Below are 15394 nucleotides of genomic sequence, written 5' to 3'. Positions count from 1 at the left end.
AAAGCGAAGTACCAAGAGGAAACCCACCAAGCACAGGGAGAACATTAAAAAACTTCATGCACACAGACCCAATGTGGGAAACGAACCTGGACCTTGGTGGTGCAGGGCTACATTGCTAACCACTATGCTACCATGCTACCCACATCAATTTAACAAAGCAATGATAAAATGTAATAAAGTGTATGTTTCTTACCTTGAAATAAAAACCTTATTCTTATCAATAAATTGTCTATCTGGAGATAGTGACAGTGGATCCTGGTTAAATTGGTGCTAAATGTCATTATTTCCCTGTTTGCCGTTGTCATGGCAATGTTAACAGCTGGCAAGCACACAGAGTTTAACAGCTAACAAACTTTGACATTCGAAATTGTAGAGACGTTCCAACTATGCAAAGAAAAGCTCAATGTCTCTATCTAGTGGCCACACCTTTCCGTGCCAAGGTTTATGCAGCTGAATGAGGTCAGATGTTTCTCAGACCAGGCTGCTTTGTGTTTTGGCTGTCTTTGGAGCCGGATACATCTCACATGCTCAATTTGTTTATTTTAAGTGGAAATGTGCGACAAGTGCACTCATGATAGAGAGTGACACAGTCGTGTGTTTCGCATGCACATTCATGCAGCAGCCCAACCGATCAGCTTTCCATGCGTTTTTTTTATGTACATGATCTAAATTTCACTTTTGAATCGTTTTGATGTTACAGTGTCTTGTTGTGTTTTTCTTAAAGATCAGTTTTAACTTGTTTAGGTATAAAAATCAGTCTGTGAAGATGTTTCCCTTGGGAGTTATTCTATCATCAGGCGTTTATGTCACACTGTGAGCATGTCACAGGCGTTCCTCACTGAAGGTAACAGTAGGCACAGGTAGTTCTGTCGTAGGCGTGTCACTGACACGTTGCTGACTGAATGTAACAGAAGGTGCATCATCATCAGCTTTTACCAGTGCTTGACTTGAGGTGGATGGATGGAGTCACTGAAGCAGCCGGTGAGAGTTTAAATGGACTGCGGGGGATGGTAGAGGACAGGAAGGCCTAGAGGAACAATGGTCCATGGGGTCACGATGGGTAACCAGTGTAAGGATCTATCCAAAGACAGAACCTTCAAAGCACTTTTGTAAGCTGCTCTGGATAAGAGCGTCTTCCAAATGCCTAAATGTAAATGGTGGGATATTTCTCCTCCATGCTAACAGAGGTCCTCATGTCTCATAAGGATGGAACCATCTACACAGCTTTCCTGTCCACTCACTATTTTTGTGAGACATCTTGCGATGGCTTGCCACCCTTTTAGTTTGCAAGTTCTCATGTTAATTTATAACAATTGTTGTGTCTTATGCTAACAAGAAAGGGCTGATGTGTGGGCAGGCTTTCATTCCAGCCAAGCAGAAGCCACACCCAACAGTTTATGAAAAGCCAAAGATGAGTAATGAAACTGGTGGAATCCGGTGTGGCATCTGCTTGGTTGGAATGAAAGCCACACCCACACCAGCCCTTTCTGAATCTCATTTTGTGAGTCATCCCTGGTCTAATGTGCATTTTGACCCTTACCTAGTATTTTTACAGCTCCCGTGGGTTTAATATTCATATCTGTGTTTTGGCTCAGTCCAGGTTTGACCTTTTGCCTGGTTTAGGGATTGTTGCTGTGATTAAATGTCTGGTACATGAAGATTCAAACTTCAAAAGTCTAACGTGCTATAGAAATGGTTAGAAATAATGTTTAAAAATTTTTTTTTGCTGATTTTACTTAAAAATTATTCTCATAGACTTAAAGACTACTGCACAATTACTGAAATTTACTGAAATTATAATAGACACACACTATATTGGCAAAAGTATTCGTTCGTCTACCTTTAAATGCTTATGAACTTGAGTAACGTCCAATTGTGAAAACGATCCAATACATTGGCCCCGCCCCCTTCGCAGCTATAACAGCTTCAACTCTTCTGGGAAGGCTTTCCACAAGGTTTAGGAGTGTGTTTATGGGAATCTTTGACCGTTCTTCCAGAAGTGCATTTGCGAGATCAGACACTGATTTCGGACGAGCAGTCTTCGTGCACTGGGGCGAATCATGTAGGAACAGGAAGGGGCCGTCCTCAATCTGTTCCCACAAACCCTGGGAGCATGAAGTTGTCTAAAGTGTCTCGGTATGCTGAAGCATTAAGAGTTCCTTTCACTGCAAGTAAGGGGCCGAGCCCAACTCCTGAAAAACAACCCCACACCAGGTCCAGCATGAACGCGCACCAGTGATCAAGGCAAGGTCCATAACATGGATCAAGGCAAGGTCCAAAACATGGATCTTCCCAGAAGAGTTGAAGCTGTTACAACTGCAAAGGGTGGGCCAACATCATATTAAACCCTAAGGAGTAAGCACTGGACGTTCATATGCATGTGAAGGCAAGCGAGTGAATACTTTTGGCAATATAGTGTACAAAAAAATTATACAAACTTAAGAAAATTATTATCATATTATTATCATATATAATGTATAGCAATATATTTAGTATTTAGAAGATAAATGCAGATCCGTGTGCAGATCCTGACCCTAGTGTGCACCCATTACCTGCGAATGGAGTGTGTGGTCAACTTGCTTCCGCTCCTCAGGCTGCTCCAGTGTTTCGGCTGTCCTTACCTCTCCCTGTAGTATGTGCTGTCGCTGTAGACATACTGCAGTCTGATCGAGGGTTTCAGTAGCCCCGCTCGGTCTGACATACCCATATGTGCTACTGTTACATTTGGTGAGGAAAGCCTGTGACACGCTCAGACAATGACAGTAAAGTTAATGATTCAGTAATGGTTGCACTAGTTATAAGCCCGGCCTGGCGTTTTCACCGTAGGCGACACTGGCTACTTTTACGCTCAGTAAGCAGTGAGGAATGCCTGTGACACGCTCACAGTATGAATTTAAAGTTGATGGCTACCTTTCCAAACACCGCTCGGCCATACAAACAAAGAATAGATCATAAAGTATTTGAGAATGTCCTGTTTTGTTTGACAAAAGCGAGCAAAAATGCCAAAGACTGTGTTCAAAGCATGTCCAAGATATTTTTATTGGATTTTAGACAGGAAGAAACATTCTTGAACACTTGGAACATTTTAAAGTTGTCATTAGTCCTTAAAAATGTTAAATATAAATACAAACACACATCTGATAAGAAAGAGGCTTGTACAACCGTGTTAAATTAAATACACTGCATTCAATATTAGTGCCATACCAAATCAGATGTGCCCTAGACACTTTGCAGGAAAATGTAAAACATTTAAAACATCATCAACAAATTGTTAGTTATACTGTATTTAGGTCAAGCAGTTGTGAAAATCTTTGGTGAAGACGGAAGTAAAACCCTAAGAAATTACTCATCCGCTATACCGATTATTCTGTATAGGGTCACTGGTGGGCTGGAGCCTACACCAGGGCACTCTGGGCATGGTGGGGGGAGGGGGGCACTCTGGGTGGGGTGGCCATTTATCACAAGGCACACAAGCATGTACAAACATAATGGGCAATTTGAAAACATTAATTATTGAACCCCATTGTGGAAGGAAACCAGAATACCTGGGGGAAACCCACCAGGCATGGGGAAAACATGCAAATGGAAATCGTTCCCCCAACCCTGAAGGTGCGGGGCCACAGTGCTTAGTACCATGTGATCGCTCAGCCAGACAGAAATTCATTTAATTTCATTTTACCCCAGTCAAAAATAGGCGTAAAATCTCTATGTTAAAGTGTTAATGTCAGATTTCGGAAATGCAGATTCAAAACACTGGACATGATTTATTATAATATTATAAGTAAAGTTGTGCGTAAATATTTTGCATAGGTCAAACTGTGTTCAGAAAGGCTGAATTTCTTTGTATTGCATAAGAATGTTGATCACGTGTAAAGTGCAAAGTGTGATCGTGATGCTTATTGCCCCAAACAAAACTCCCTGAAAGATCAAGTGCACAGACGGCCCGAATAGAAATAAACTATCAGTGTAAGGCCTAAAAGACTGCACTGTTGGTTATTTTCACTTACTTCTTCATAAAAAGAAAAAAAAAAGAGAAAAAAAAAGAAAAAATCTTAATCTCTCCTGTTTACGTATTATATCTTTTTTAAAAATAATTGTACAGTTATTTTTACTTGTCAGGTTTGTATTTACATACTTGCTTTCTTTATTTCTCATGTTCTTTAATTATAATAATAATAATAAAAAAAAAATGATTTAAATAAAATGTTGTGGATGACCTAGTGAACTAGTATGAGGATGTGTTTTTGATCGAGACTCATGTATAACTCCAGACATCCCACAACTCCCGGAATCCACAACCTCCTGTGTACGAAGCTCCCTGATGGCTGCAAATCATATATCATGGAAACGACCCCGCCCACAAAAACGGGTTTTAGGTTCACCCTAGATGAATCAGTACGAGCTTAAAAAAAAAAAAAAAAAAAAGATTTCCGAATCTATTGTAACCATTTAATTTTTTTTTTTTTCAGATTAAGTGAACGAGAAAGCGACTCATCTTGTGCTACATGATTGTATCAGTTTTCTTAGCAGGCGGGGTCGAATTTCCGAGATATTTCATATGATCTGTGGCATCAGGGAGCTATCAATATTTAGGAGGCTCCTGGATTTTCCAAGAGACGTGGGATATCTGTAAGTCGCTCCAGACTAGGGAGTGTAATTATGTAAACATAATTAAAGAATAAACAATCTGAACAGTATACTCTAGATATTAAAGTGCAGTAATCTGTGCAAATTACACGATTTTAAGTCAATCAAGTCGATGTTTACATTGGTAAGTCAATTTAATAACTGTAATTTTACGGTAATAAAAAAACTGTGTTTATTTTCTTTCTGTTTTTTTTGTTTCCTACCCATAATGGTGCTTTATCAGCTGAAAAGGTACTATATATTGTCAGATATCAAAATTATTATGGCCCGGTTAGGCCTCCCCTCTACCACATTCATATGGCCCACATAGCAGAATGATGACCCATGACCGGTTGCCAAAGGCACACCTGAACAATTATTGCATATTTATAGATTTATATAAAAATTTTTAAACAACAGTTTACCACACATTTATTATCTGAAGATCAACTAAACTTTTGTGGGGAAAAACATCTTAAAACAATTCAAAGCAAGCAGGTTTAATTAATATTATTATTATTATTATTATTATTATTATTATTATTTATTGTTTATTATAATTATTATTATGTTTTTTTTATATATATTAAGCAGTGCCAAAGTGGACCAACCGAGCCACATCTTTGCCGAAAGTGGCCCAGATTCAGGTATTATCAGGGTTAGATGTTTAATCATTAGGCAAATTCCATCAGAGTTTCAATGTGCTGTGTCTTGCTGGAAGACTTCCTTGATTCGTGCTACGCAAATGTCCGCTGCATCCCTAGTTTCTTTGCAGAGTTGTGCTAGGCTGAGGAAGCCGTGTGGGATGTCCTCCACTACAGTCAGCGTCACCGTTTGGTCAATGTTCTTCAACCTTTTTGCAAACATCACAGACTCATCCAAGAAAGCATCCAAAGCTGAAGCCTATAGAAGACAAAAGTCAATGGTCAGCACTACGTTTCTTCCTTCCTATCATCTCGACTTGTTTCTTGCTGTGGTTATGCTTCTGATTATGTGATTCGTTAACCAGTGGGTGTACATTGTATAGAGAGTAAATTAACTAGATATGTACAGTATGCCATGTGGCCTACTTTTTATATTTATGTATCTCCTGTATGTATGCTGTATTAATCAGTATTATTATTATTACTGTGTATGTAATTCTCATTACATACACAGACCCTAAGGAGGGAATCGAACCCAGGACCTGAAGGTGCAAGGCAACAGGTATAGTCTAAAAAAATTTATAATCCTTAACCATTCAAAAAAGGGCATAAAAAATTCTTGTAAGTGTTCTTAAACCTTTGGACGCCTACTCTATATTTATACTACCTCCATTCTAGTTCTTACCACTATATGTATAGGTGGCAGTCCCCTGAGAAGATTGTCAGGTGCAAGGAGAGGAGATACAAATGGATTCTTCATGAGAGGTGTCCAGGGGATATCAATCTTTACCGGACAGCCGGAGCACAGCGGTTCAAAGCCATCTGGGAATTCTATCAAGGCCCGCAGTATTTCAGCAGAATTTGGCATGGCGTTTTGAGAACTATCAGATGACTTAACAGGTAGGGTAGGTGTGCGGTCCAGCAGAGACTGCAGCCAGTTGGAAGCTTGTTGTGTGATGTTTTCAAGTAAAAGCGCAGTGTCCTGTCCCAAAGCGCTCAGAGTGTCTAGCCGCTGTCTGGGCTGCACCGACACACTATCCACACCTGATAAAAGGGCAAACGTTACCCAAAAAGTTACACTTACTGTACCAATCACTAACAGAACATAATGGGTAATGTTATCAGGAAGTTACTGGTTTTAGATAAGGATTTAGAAGTAATCAGTCATGGTCTTACCAGTGTATGCATTAATACACTTATAAAGCACACTTAGGGGTAACACTGGGTCGAAGACCGTGAGAAACCGTGATGGTGAGGCAGCAGGAATCACGAGTGTCACCGGGTAGGCAGCCATGATGCCATCGGGGATTCTCACTCCGTGAGAAATGGCCTTCATTGAGACAGTAATGCAAAGGTTACCACCAGCACTGTCCCCTGCTAGACATACACGCTCTGCTGTCGAGCCTGAGAAAAAATACCCAGGGTGAGTGTATGAATTTCTTAACAGTATGAAAAAGATAGTTCCGTATTCGCATGAATTTGTATACCCAGTAAGTTACAGTTCTTTAGAGCCCAGCAATAAGCATAGAAGCATTCTTCTAGAGCCCGAGGAAAGGGGGCTTCAGGGGCCAGGGAGTAATCCACGGATAGAATGGGCGCATTTAATTCCTTTGACCAGCTCTTTAAGTAACTCTAGAACACAGAAAAACCAAGGAAAGATTTGAGTAATATACAGAGAAGGGCCAGCATTTAAATTTAGAATATTTCAATTACAGGTAGTCCCCGACTTACGAACATTCGAGTTGCGAATTTAAGGAGATAAGAACAGACTACTTCCGGTCTAAACATGGAAGTCGTACAAAATGTGTATTGTGCAAAAAATAGACGCTGCAGTGCACCAGATACCATATTTATAATTATACATAATATTTTCATTTTCTTAATGAATGTATAAAATGTCAAAAGTCCGGTATATTGTATGTACTGTATGTGCGTGTGGGGTTGCCGGAGAAATGAGTCGGCCTACCTGTACTGGAAGTGGACATAATACCAAGACTCAACAGTTTACATAGTAAGACTTTCACTCAAATCAAATATTTCAGTAGATTATTTTCAACAAACAGATTTAGCATACTTCATGAGATTTAGAGGTTTGTGCCACAAATCCGCCCCCATGAAAGTGGATGAGGAGGAATGGAGAGAGGGGGCCACACTGATGCCTGGAGCTACCAGAGCTTCCAGATCTCTCAGACTGAGAGTATGAGAGCAACTCAGCACTTTCCTGCAGAGAAAGATAAAGAGAAGTAATGTGTCAGTGGCTTTTAGTCACCTAGCGAATATGCTATGAATATACTGAATATGCAGGTAAACAACCACATCCACAGAGTGCAATGACACACCTGTCCTTGGCGGAGCACGTGGGAGATGAGACGCACATGAACGGGTCCTGGCCCCCAGTGGGCAATGGGAGGCGACACTTTGATCGAGAGACTTGGGTCTGAGGCTAAAGGTAAAGTCAGCGGCTCACCTGGAATATTTAGAGTCATATTCACCTCCACGGTATCTGATCTGATCCTCGCTAAACCCTGGAAGAACAGTGACATAAAAAAGAATAGACAAATTGATTCAATATTGACCTTTTAGCATTACTACTTTGTCTATATATTGAAATATATAGAATATTTAAGTAAAAGTAGTCCTCGACTTATGAACGTTTGAGTTACAAAATTCTGCAGATACTGTATGAACGGGCCGCGGTTCGGCGAACATTCATAGGTATGAACAAATCACAGAAGTAGCTCACGGGCATTGTACAAAAAATAACATAACCATCAGACCTGCAGTATATGTGAGCCCTAGTGGCCCAAAACCATTGTCACAAATTTGGAAGCACACATTTGTGAAAAATGTCTATGGATGCTGTAGCGTTACAATTTCCATTCACTGGTATGAAGTGGCCCAAGCCTGTTCCATCATGACGATGGTGTTCCTATGCACAATGCGAGCTCTGTGGTTTGCCATGGTTGGAGTAGAACAACTCGAGTGTCCTGTTGTTCGTCTTTCAGCTGCTCCTGGCAGCGGGTCACCACAGCGGCCCATCTGGTTCGCACATACAAGCTTGGCACAGGTTTTACACCGGATGCCCTTCTTGACGCAGAGATGTTATCCGGGCCTGGGACCCTGGGGCACTGCATTTAGTGGCTGAGGTTTGGGCACTGGCTGGGAATCGAACCCGGGCCTTCCACATGGCACCTATCACTGAGCCACCAGTTCCCCTTGTACAGACCCCTAACCTCAACCTTGAGGCTGTTCTGGTTACTTCAGTTACCTTACCTGACCTTTCTAATGCTCTTGTGGCTAAATAAACACCAAATGTCACAGCGATACACTAAAGTGAAAACGGGACTACATATGGAAGTGTATGTTAACAACTACATATTGGTGTGGTGGTCAGGTTTATATAATATACTTTCAGCCAAGTTAATAAATCGATTGAGAAATACTGGTGTGATTAATTGTTGTTTACCAAAATGCAACAAAACGAGATGTAAGGCGTAATCCGACTAACCGAGATTAGCTCGCTCTCAGTGATGTTCCAAAAGGTTTTCCAGAAGTGCATATCCAGGTTCTGCGTGATGCGTTCAAACTCCGCCCCCCTCAGCTCAGGATCGAGCACATACTTCCCAGATGTAATGACTGAGAGTGCTGCCCGTCCTATACATAAAAAAACAAACATTTTACTGAATCATAGGAAATGACAGTTACACTATGCATATTAAAAAAATTAACACAGCCTATTCACATTTTTTTCTCAACCAAAAAAAAAACTAAAACAAAAACTTAATACATTGAGCATTCAGACCCCTTTCCTTTTTGAACAATTTTGGTATGACAGCTTTACTTTGAAATATATAAAAAAAAAGTTAATTTTAGCTTTTAGGATTTTTCGTAGATAATTTTATAGATCGTTTCTACAAAGTTTAGAAAGGCACACACGAGTGTGTTTAATCTCCCGCAATCCATAGCACATGTCAGAGCTATTCAAGGAAATCTCAACCATCCACAAAATTGTGTGATGCAGATTATTGTGTAATGGAATAAGCTTGAATGACCAGGATTGTTCCCAAAGCTGGTTTACCAGCAAAACACAGTAACTGGGTTAGAAGCGAATTAATCAGGGAGAATCCAGTGGTCATTAGAGCTTCAGAGAATCTTCTAAATAAAATACAACAGAATTTATTTCTGAGGAAAAAAACCCTACTACTAGTGTCTACTGCTACTAAAAATCCATCCACCCATCTAGGAACCTCTGTTGTCCAACTAGGGACTGTGGAGGCCGATGGTGACCATTGTATTTATTCCCATTTCGTATGACTGTGGTAGGACCTCTGGTCAACCTTCACACACATATTCACACACTATGAGTAATTTGGGAATGCCAATTAGTCTAACCTGCAAGTCTTTGAAAGGTGGGAGGAAACCGGAGAACCCGGAGGAAACCCGCCAAGCACGGGGAGAACTTGCAAACTCCATGCACACAGACTGGACGTGGGAATCGAGCAATGCAACAGTGCTAACCACTAAGTGCTTACAACCACCTTATAAATCATGGAATTTTTTTTATTTTGCTCACAGTATCTTGCGAATCCGAGAAAAATAAATGGCACTTTTATCAGAGTCAATCATTACACCCCTAACTAAAATCTTATAAAACCTTTTAAATGCTCCAATTTCTTTGCCAAGTGTCATGTGTTATGCTCACCTATTCCAGTCTGCTGTTTGTTGTAGTTCTCTCCTAATGACACCATACTGATGACCACAGTCTGTAGGGAAGGCCTGAGAGATGGAGCGAACTGCCAAAAGGTAGAGACAAACATGGAATCTCTAATCTCTAATCCTAATCTCTAATAAATTGACTTTATTTATCATATCAAAATGCATTTTTACACTACAGGTAATCCCTGATTTACAAACATTCGAGTTACCAATTTTAAGACTCAATTCATCAGACTTAAGAACAAATTCAACTTACAAACGAGTTACATTCCGGGAGCACGGGGGACTACCTGTATTTGACAAACCCCCCAAAATCCTCAGCCTTGTCGTGCATACAAACTAAATTTGAGTGGTTTAGGTTCCAATATTACTTACAATAACCACTACAAGAAGCATTAATGAACATACATGAATGCAGGGATTGGCCCAAAGCTACTGTACTTACCTGAAACCCCAGGCAACGTCCATAGAAACAGCCCTTGTGCATAGATGTGTACGCGTTAACAAATCTCCTGCTTAGGTCCTCGTTATCCAGTGCATGGAGCTGCCAATGTTCATTGTTCTCAAGTAAGTGCTTTGCCAGGTAGAGAAGTGCCCGCAGCTGGCAAAACGCCATGCAGTACACCTCCAATTCACGAGCATTGTGCTCCACACGGAAAAATATTCCCGAGCAGTTGGATGTGATGTAACGGCTCTTCTGGATTATGTGCAGCACACAGGAAAGGACCACCTGCAAACAAAAGACAGCGCACAGATTGAAGGAAAAGGTTATTATAAGCACCATGGGTGCCATAAATATTGGCACCCTTCATGCATCGATTTCTATAAGTGACAGATTTTAAGCATACCTTGACTAAGGTGCGGTAGCCGTTTGCAGGCGTCTCTGGGTTAAAATCGAAATGGTGATACACAGCAGCAAAGCCACTGACCAGAGCGCTGGCAGCGCGCCCATGTTCCTGAATGCGTCTCACTGTTGCCAGAAGGTGACTGGTGGCATCATTCTCTAGCAGACTTGCCTGCATAGAGATGGCAGAGACGGTTTCCTCGCACACCGTCTCCAGGGTACTAAACACAATGTGATGATCCATGCTTAGCTGACTGATGAAAAAAAAGAGACAAACATAGCATTTTCAACATAAAAAAAATATATAAACCACGCAACTGATTTTGTTCAGTCTGTCTTTAGTCAATCATTACAATCACAGACTGTATAATCATCCCTATGTGAGTGACCTCTCTAATTACTGTTTCTGATGTAAGTTTATAAGTATACAGAGGATTTTCTCCATCGATCACAACACCGGTGACCTACTCAGGACTAAACACTATTACAGCAACATGCACTCTCCTTATCACTTTCAGTCGAGCTTCAGTGTTTTGAAGTTCTTATGAAATGCAGCACTGTAGATAATCAATATTATTGCGACCTTTCAGCAGGAACAAAAAAGGTTAAGCTTTTAAAAAAGCTGACAAAATGACGAAACCAACAGCAAGTTAATAGTTAATGCAAGTTTAATGAGGACTTTATGCAAGTAAGGTTTCCAGTATAATCAAAAATAACAAAAATAAGGAAAATGTTAATGGTAAAATTATTAAAATGTTTTTGTGGGTGTGTTTTATTTTCCTCTGCATGTAGTAACGTATTTGTGTCCTTTTATTCAATTTATGAATAATACGCGGGGCGTTCAAGTCAAACCGGGACTTCTGATTGTGCAGAATAACAGAACACAGTTAAGAGAGTAAAAACTCCCTTAATGTTTGTGTAAAACGATTGCACCATTTCACCATCGCACTGTGTTCGGAGTTTTTGGTTTTATGATTTCATTCACCAAGGTTAAGTTTGAAAATGTCTCACAGGTAGCTATACAATGCAATCTGACCTTACAGATTTACAGAATGATTTACAGAATGAATTACAGAAAAGACTCTCCTAAACAGCAAAAACCAAGATGATGGCCATGAAGCCGTTGATGCAGATGTGGATTTTTACAATAAATGGGTTAATGAATGGGAATATGGAGACAATTTCTGAATTTGTTCATATCTTTTTGAATGTGTTCAAAGATCTACTTCTATTCTACACTACCAGTCAAAAGTGTGGACCTGCTTTCTATCTAATTTTGTGGTCTTTCCTAATTTTTTTTTTTATTATTGATTTCTTTAATATAAAACAATACTGAAGGCATCCAAAATATACAATTATCTCATTTGAACAGTTTATATTGAGGTTCTACTTATGCTCTGTAAAGCCCTTATAATGGCTCAAATCTGAGGTTTTTCAGCACAACCTATGCAATATGATGAACTAAAATTTATTTCATGTTAATCAACTATACACACATGACTGAACAAAAAAATTAAAAAAGTCACATAAGCAATGAAATAGCACAGATACACATGATCACGTGTTTTTATTGTTGTTGTCGGTTGTTTCTATAATAATAATAATAATACTATGCTCATTTTGAGAATTCGACATCATTCTCATTTTCCCTTTAGTGGTAAAATTTAGACGTTATAAAAGTAATGGTAATATTTGTTTTATCTGACATATAAAAGAATGCAAATTCACATTTTAATGTCTGAAGCCTCCCTATTAATACATCTTTATATTTTTTTTAAATCATCATTGACCTACTGTATGCTGTGTTGCTGGGACAGATCTGTCACTTGGGTTTTAAAGGTAATAACAGTTAAATGTTGATACTTGTTGTAGCCTAATAACCTAATGCCATGTGTGATATTTTATAGTTTAAAAAAAAACACCAGTATTATTCTAGAATGTAGAAAATTAAAACAACATTAGAAATAGAAAGTAGGTGTGTCCAAACTTTTGACTGGTGAGTTGTTGTTTTTAAAGCCACTGAAGGAAAGTAAACATTTAAGCATTAATAATGTATTAATAGTATGTATAGTAATGTATTAATAATGTATTAATAGTTTGTCTGTGTAGAGCATAAATCCATGTTAAACCGCTTGATTCTCTTGTTTATGAAAACTATTAAAACCCCTAAAACTCAGGCTCAAATACATGCTGGCGGCACAGCATAAGTCAATGACGATAAAAAAAAAAAGAATGTGCTTAGGAAAGCTTTGCCGGTGTGTATTAACGGGAAGGATTCAGACTTCAAACTGTTTATTCGGGTTTTTGCGGAATGTGGTATAGACAATGATAGGATGGGTGAGTGAGAATATGGGAATAACGCTGCAAAAATGTAGAACTCTTAAAAAGAGCATAAAATATTTTTTTGGTCATAGAAACAACCAAAAACAATATTAAACATGTAATCATGTGTATCTGTGCTATTTCTTTGCCTATGTGACACTTTTTTTTTTTGCACAATCATATTTGTGATAGTCACAGACTGTGGTTGGTTAAAATAAGCTAAAATTCAATTCATCAGATTAACTGGGTTGTGCTGATAAAAACACATGTCACTCTATACTGCACAATCATAAAAAACAAACAAATTAGGGCTAAAATGCTTTGAGCTTTAAGTGCTACAAACTGAATTCCATGTGTGTTATTTTATACTTTTGAAAAAAGAAAAAAAAACAACAATCGAGTATTGTTCTAAAACTTTCTTTCAGCTTCTCCCATCGAAGGGGTCGCCACAGCAGACCATCCGATCCATATAATAACTTGACACAGGTTTTGGACACAACCCTCCCATTTATCTAACCAGGCTAGGGACTGGCACTGCACTGGTGGCTCAGTGGTCGGCCTGCCGTGCCGAGTTCGATTCCCACCCCGTGACCAAACCCCCCAGCCACTAGATGCAGTTCCGCTCCCAAGCCTGGATAAAATGGGAGGGTTGCGTCAGGAAGGGCATCTGGCGTAAAACCTGTACCAAGTTGTTGTGCGGATTGGATATTCCGCTGTGGCGACAGCTTGGGACTGGCACTGCGTAGTATGGGGTGTGGCACCACCGACAGTGGGGTTCGAACCCGGATCTTTAGGACCCCCAAATCAACAACCCAGAGCCTTAAAATAATAATAATAATAATAACATTTTAAAAAAAACATTGAAAAATAAAAAAAAACATTGAAGGAAGAAATAAAAGGTGTTCAAACTTTGGAAGTTGCTCTTTAAGCCGCTCTTTAAGGAAAGTCAACATTTAAGCACTAATAATGTATTAATGGTATGTAAAAACGATATTTATTTACTTATTGCATGTCTGTGTAGAACATAAACACAAAACAGCTTGCTTCTCCTGTTTAAGAGAATACTTTCAGTTATGTTTTGTTTTTCTGTAACGAATATAAACTCATCAAAGCCTCCCGTAAGCGTTTGAACTACTTCAGTACAAGTGTGACGTACAGTAGCTCCAGTACCTGTACAGCTCACTGCTGGGTTAGATGACTCTCCGACCGCGTGACCAGGTGAAGACGTTGATCAGGTAACCCGAGTCCTAACGTGTAGCTTTCACATCATGTCTCCGCACCAGCACCACCGTCGGAGAAGTTTCGCAAACAATGTTACAATGTAACACTTTGAAAATGCAACAACGCGCTCGCGAACAGATGAAAGCCGGATGTACGAAGATCAAAAGTTTCGAACGATGCACAGTGTTGGACTACATTTCCAAACCTTTGAGCATGCTGTCACAACACACACACATCCCAAAACACTCTGAATTAGTTACAGATCAAAGTGTGTGAGCCGATCACACAAGAATCGTGATTTGCCGGGATTCTGTACCGATCTGGGGGAAACCCTTAACGTTTCCTTTGAACAGGAAAACAAGCCGGCTGTGTTGTCGGAACTTGATCGCACTGCACCCTGGGAGTCCGAGTCATGTGAGCCGACTGCTCTAGTGACAAAGGATAAAGTTTCTCAGAGGCTTTTAAAGATACCGAGACACGAAAAAAGTGTTTCCAGTGTCTATTACATTCTGTGTTAACACTAAGTTCCTGACTGTAATTTGAATGGAATGGAAATATTTGTATCATATCATTATAGTCTTCTTCAAAATTCAAGAATTTCACTTGTCACATACTGTACATGGTTCTACAGGTGAATGCAATTGCAACAAACTCCAGACTATAATAAAAATAATAAAATGTAAAAAAAAAAAAAAAAAAAAAAAGGAATAATAATAAGACTGAAAGAATAAATGTGTAAAAAAATAAAAACAACACTAAGATGACTATGTGTATAGTATAAATATAAATATAAATGATTCAGGATTATGTTATCTGTGATACGTGTGCAATGATATCTGGTGAGGTTGTGTGTTTAATGCCCTTATAGCCTGTTGGAAAAGCCTGCTGTTCAGTCTTTCAGTGCGTGCCCTGAGTGAGTACCGGAGTCTCTTACCAGAAACTGATTGTGATTTGGGTGGAGAATGTCTTTTATAATGCGCTGTCTCCTGGATCTGCACCGCCTGATGTACAGTAAATGTCC

The 15394-nt window shown here is 39.5% G+C and overlaps 1 protein-coding gene across 1 annotated transcript; it reads right to left on the bottom strand.

The window, feature by feature from the left end:
- Positions 1-5220: 5220 nt before the first annotated feature.
- Positions 5221-14771, bottom strand: lipea (lipase, hormone-sensitive a). Its single transcript, XM_053489755.1, has 11 exons — positions 14323-14771; positions 10835-11084; positions 10432-10716; positions 9973-10063; positions 8779-8924; positions 7610-7795; positions 7345-7491; positions 6758-6902; positions 6447-6674; positions 5956-6314; positions 5221-5529 (listed from the first exon to the last, which is right to left on the bottom strand). The coding sequence occupies exons 2-11, from the start codon at positions 11072-11074 to the stop codon at positions 5323-5325; spliced, it is 2034 nt and encodes a 677-aa protein (XP_053345730.1). The 5' UTR covers positions 11075-11084; positions 14323-14771; the 3' UTR covers positions 5221-5322.
- Between the last annotated feature and the right edge of the window lie 623 nt (positions 14772-15394).

The sequence above is a fragment of the Clarias gariepinus genome, chromosome 28 (genome assembly GCF_024256425.1).
Source record: "Clarias gariepinus isolate MV-2021 ecotype Netherlands chromosome 28, CGAR_prim_01v2, whole genome shotgun sequence".
In the NCBI taxonomy this organism is placed as follows: domain Eukaryota; kingdom Metazoa; phylum Chordata; class Actinopteri; order Siluriformes; family Clariidae; genus Clarias; species Clarias gariepinus.
This window is presented reverse-complemented; position numbering and strand designations above follow the sequence as displayed.

Coding starts and splice junctions, on each gene's coding strand:
- lipea (XM_053489755.1), bottom strand. CDS start 11,074: ATGGATCATCACATTGTGTTTAGTACCCTGGAGACGGTGTGCGAGGAA. Junction 10,064..10,431: donor GACGTTGCCTGGGGTTTCAG/GTAAGTACAGTA, acceptor ACCTTTTGGCAG/TTCGCTCCATCTCTCAGGCC. Junction 8,925..9,972: donor CAAACAGCAGACTGGAATAG/GTGAGCATAACA, acceptor TTTTATGTATAG/GACGGGCAGCACTCTCAGTC.